General features: G+C 50.0%; 1 protein-coding gene across 1 annotated transcript in view; it reads left to right on the forward strand.

The window, feature by feature from the left end:
* Positions 1–3,962, forward strand: part of LOC311365305 (RNA-binding motif, single-stranded-interacting protein 3-like) — a gene marked incomplete at its 5' end in the record, with an annotated part of 118,962 nt that extends 115,000 nt beyond the window's left edge. Inside the window, 4 exon segments of the mRNA XM_084484821.1 lie at positions 711–780; positions 783–799; positions 3,250–3,374; positions 3,848–3,962. Coding sequence (XP_084340947.1) covers positions 711–780; positions 783–799; positions 3,250–3,374; positions 3,848–3,851 — 216 coding nt within the window. The 3' untranslated portion in view covers positions 3,852–3,962.
* Between the last annotated feature and the right edge of the window lie 1,045 nt (positions 3,963–5,007).

Raw genomic sequence — 5,007 nt, forward strand, 5'->3', positions numbered from 1 at the left:
CCCGGGGCTGTCGTGTAACCGCGCCTCTGTCACATCTGTAAAATGGCCTTCACGGGGCGAGCCAGCTCTGGCTCTTAAAAGCCAGGCCAGGCATGACTAAAGGAATATAGGCCACAGGCAACACACTTCCTGCTCCCTCGCTCTCTGCTGCTCGGTGGCTCTCCTCTCTCTTTTTTTTTGCTGTTTTACCGCCTCGCCTCTCAATTGCTTCTATTCTCCCCTCGGCCCCCCCTAACGTATTCTCTTAGCGCCCCCTGAAGGCGGCAGAGGGGGGTGTCTCGTCTGCCTTCCAGGAGGATCCAAGGGGGGGGGCGGGATGTAGCTTCACACGCGCCGTCCTCCTCGTTGGTTCTTGTCGTCTTAACGACGGGGCCGCGTGCGTTAGGTGCACTTGATGCACGCCGCGCCGTACCGCGCGTACGCCAGTGGAAAGCAGAACGAAGAAAACAAAGACCCAAAACCACAAATGTCAGTCCTGCAATAACTGACTTCAGACAGATCAATCAAATAGCCGTACGCCCTTATTCAGCGAGTCGCACCACATCCTGATGAAGGCCTGCGTGCATACAGTGTTTTGGCGGTGCATCGATTTTGTGACAGATCCGACTGTACCGCGGGAGATTAAACAAGACTTAATGGGAGATGCGGAAGGAGGGACAATAATCTATAATTGTGCCGTGTCTGTGTATGTGTTTGTGTTTCCTCTCCAGTACATGACTGCTTCAGCTGCCGCTGCTCCTATGCAAGGGACCTACATCCCCCAGTACACTGCTGTGCCTCCCGCGGCGTCCCAGTCGAAGTAAGAGCCGCGTGCACCTACACGGTACTTACCCACAACGCACCACACCGCAGCACCCGCTCACCTGCCGTGCACCACACCGCAACGCGACTCACCGGCGGTCCACCGCACCACGACGCCTATTGAAACACAATGTGCTGCTATGCACTGCTATGACCCCGCAACAATACGCACGTTACTAACCCACAATGCATCACACTGCAGCACCCCTTACCCACGATGCACCACAGCACAACGGTCCTCTCTAGTGAGAGAGAGGGAAAAAAAATTCCAAAATGCCTGACGCACAAGAAGTAAGAAATCACCAGCAAGCCAGGCATGGATTCATTAGCACTACAGCAGACAGAGACATTAATTTACCCTCGACACCCACACATACACACACACACACATATACACACAACACAATAGACTTCAGAAGTGTACTGCAAGCAGCCGTTCCATTTAAAACAAATGACTCCCCCTGACGCTCCCCTGGCGAAGAGAGAGAGAGAGAGAGAGAGAGAGAGAGAGAGAGAGAGAGAGAGAGAGAGAGAGAGAGAGAGAGAGAGAGAGAGAGAGAGCGAGAGAGAGAGAGAGAGAGAGAGAGAGAGAGAGAGAGAGAGAGAGAGAGCGCAACGGCAGCAGCATTCAGGAAGTTTTAACCAGACTCCGCCTCAGAAAGACATTTGAAGTGCAGCACAGACTTCCCGGCCCGCCGTTCTTGCGGGATCCTGCGGCAGGTGAGGAGGCAGTCCATCCTCAGAAATGATGAGCGTGGAAAGTTACCAGGCAGCCAGCCAGCGGAGCTGAGCTGAGCATGGTGGGTGGGTGGGTGGGTATGGAGAGGGGAGCAGACTGCTGTCTCGTGGTTGACAGTAGGGCGGTATTCAGATGGACTATCAGTCGTGTATGGGCTGACAGGAGCTGAAGTGAGACATACTGCCAGGCAGAGCTGCCTCTCCCATCTCTCTCTCTCTCTCTTTCTCTCTCGCCCTCTCATTCCCATCTCTCTTTCTCTCCCATCTCTTTCTCTTCCCCATCTCTCTTAATCGCCCATCACACTCTCTCTCTCTCTCTCTCTCTCTCTCTTCCTCTCTCTCTCTCTCTCTCTCTCTCTTCCTCTCTCTCTTTCTTTCTCTCTCTATTTCTCTCTCTCTCTTCCTTCTCTTCTTCCAGAAGGAAACAGCAGTTCACACACACACACACACACACACACACACACACACACACACACACACACACACACACACACACACAAACACTAGAATCTCTCTCTCTCTCTCTCTCTCTCTCTCTCTCTCTCTCTCTCTCTCTCTCTCTCTTTCTCTCTCGCGCTCTCTCTCTCCCCCTCTCTCTCTCTCTCTCTCATCATCCTAGATGAGACAGCAGTCCAGTTTCTATGAACACACACACACACCCCCCTTAGCTGCAGAAAGAGGAGGGGGGGTGCGGCAGATGACATTTCCCCCGACTGAGCCATCAGTCTCCCTCTCTCCTGCTCCTCCTGTACCTCCCTCCCTCTCTCGTCCTTCCCTCTTTCTATCTCTTAAAGTTACTGGCTGGTTAAAGCAGAGTGAGGAGGGAATGGGGGGTGGGGTGATTGTGTGTGTGTGTGTGTGTGTGTGGTGCCTCTGTGGGTGGTGTGTGTGTGTGTGTGTGTGTGTGTGTGTGTGTGTGTGTGTGTGTGTGTGGTGCCTCTGCGGGTGGTGTTTAGCAGTGTGTGTGCGCATTGTGGGTGGTGTTTGGCTGTGTGTGTGTGTGTGTGCGTGCGTGCGTGCATGCGTGCGTGCGTGCGTGCGTGCGTGCGTGAGGATGCTTGAGGAAGGCAGACTTATCCGTAGTTCAGCCCGAGGGGGCCGCGTTACTTATGTCATAGTGCCGCCCGGTGTCTCCCGGCTCACGGATGAGGGCGTCTGTGTGTGTGTCCGTCGGGCTGACGCACGGACACACGCATTCCCTGAGAGCTTGTTAGAGGTGATGGAGACGGCCGCGGCACTGAGGCCATCCGTAAAGGCCGAGCGGGAACAGGGAAAAACGTGGAAAAGCAACCGCTGTTACTTTGTACCCCATTCCGGAGGACTTAACTCCCACCGGTACAGGAATGTGTGTTTGGAATACAAAATAATCACGGTACACGGAGGAGTTACCTCTCCGGGGATCCCACGCGGTCACACGTGTGTGGGTGTATGTTGTGGGTCTAGCCACGTCGTAGGTCATGATGTCCGGGCGTACCCGCGGCACGCAGCCAACGGGAGCGCTAATGCATTCCACTTGTGTTTCTCTGAGCCGCCGCAGCAGATCATTTCTCTCTATTACCCTTTGGCTTGAAGGGAGAAGCGACACATCCATCCTGCAGAGAGTGAAAAAGGGAACTCCTGAAGGGGAAATATCACTCAAAGTCCCAATGGAGACGCACCTTGGTGGCTCATGTTTGTTTGTGTGTGTTTACATTTTCACCCCCCACCCAGGGCGTGGTGACTGACGCCTCCCCCCAGTCCGTGGCGCCGTCGTCACAGGAAGTGGCGGCGCAGCAGCAACAAATCCAGGTGGACGGCACCAACGACCACGTTACCGCCTACTCCTACCAGTCTAAGTGAGTGTCTCTCTCTCTCTCTCGCTCGCTCCCAGCACAGTATTATATATTAATATTGTGAAGTAGTTGCAAAGGCACAAATCATATTTCAATTGTTAAAATTCTTCTGGGTTGCTGCGGTCACTTGCTCATCACTTTGTCAAAGCCCGCCCCCCCTGCTGTGAGCCAATCAGTAGCTTCAGTTGTCACTGGATATTTCTATTTTCGTTAAATACTGGCTGTCGGCTGTCCACTCTGTTGCTTTAGTGTACCTGTGATATTGTGCTGTGATTGCAACTGCTCTCCCTCTTACTCCCTCTCTCTCTCTGTCTCTGTCTCTCTGTCTCCCTCTCTGTGTGTCTCTCTCTGTGTGTCTCTCTCTATGTGTCTCTCTCTCGGTATGTCTCTCTCTCTCTCTCTCTCTCTCTCTCTCTCTCTCTCTCTCTGTCTCCCTCTCTCTCTCTCTCTCTCTGTCTCTGTCTCTCTCTCATCAGATAACAGCAGCCTGTGAGAATATTCCTGCGACAGCGTTGCCTTGAGGCAGGAGGTGGGCTGCACTGAAAGTGAGCGAAGAAGATAGAAAAGGAGAGAGATTGCTTCCAGATTGCCCAGACACCAAAAAAAAAGAGACACTTTTTTTTCATTTCCTACCTGGTCTATGAGCGAAGAAGAAAAAAAAAAAGAAAAAGAGAAACCGAGCGAAAGGCAAGAGAGAAAGCGAGTGAGGGAGCGGTGGAAGATTACTGGGCACAGTGCAAAGGAGTGGAATGGTTTTGTCTGGGAACTGGCCCGAAGGGGCTGAGGCTTGAAAGGTTTCTCAAAGAAATTTCTCTGATGATTAAAAAAGAAAAAAAAAAAAAAAAAGCTTAGAAAAAAAAATACATTTAACACAAAATCTCAAAAAAAAATGTTGACTGCGCAGGTAGGCGACAAGGTTTATTTTGTAATTAGAAAAAAAAGGGGAAGTCCTGTTTCCGATACACACAGAGATTGTCTTCCTCAGATATTAAGCTATTTCTTTTCACTCTTTTTATGTTGTAGTGTTACATTTAGTTTTTCTAGATAAAAACAAGTGTTGATTTTTTTTTTTCTTATGTATTCTTTGGTTTTTCCGTTTTCTCAAATCTTCATGGCCTTAATTTGAAGGGCGCCAGAAACTTTTTTACAGAGTTTGACGTCTTGGTTGGAAACAAAAAAAAAAGCGAACAAACTCGGCCCCTTGTCCACCCGATGGGTGCAAGGCGCTGGAGGTCCACAGTGGAGGTTGAAAAAACAAACAGAATCTATCACATAAGCTGTACAGATTTAATAGAGAAGAAGAGTTTTTTTCTTTCTTTGTTTCTTCGTTGGAAGAAAACTTTGATAATAATTATGTCAGAGTTAACTAAATGTCAGAAGAAAATCTAAATGTCTGTTGGGATGGGTGTTGGGGTGGGTAGGTGGGGGGGGCCTGGGTGGGTGGGGTATAGCTTTGAAGAGATTTTTCACAATGAGGGAAAAAAAAGAAAATATAGGAGTGCAAATGTGCTGCATTGTAGAGGATGCAGATTGTTCTGCAAAAGCTGAACGCTTTTTTTTAAATTGTCATCATTATTATTTTACATGGCAAGGTTGCTGTCATTGATATTAGCGCTTTTTATCTGCATCATTTTAT

The sequence above is a fragment of the Micromesistius poutassou genome (genome assembly GCF_964030765.1).
Source record: "Micromesistius poutassou genome assembly, chromosome: 20".
Lineage (NCBI taxonomy): Eukaryota > Metazoa > Chordata > Actinopteri > Gadiformes > Gadidae > Micromesistius > Micromesistius poutassou.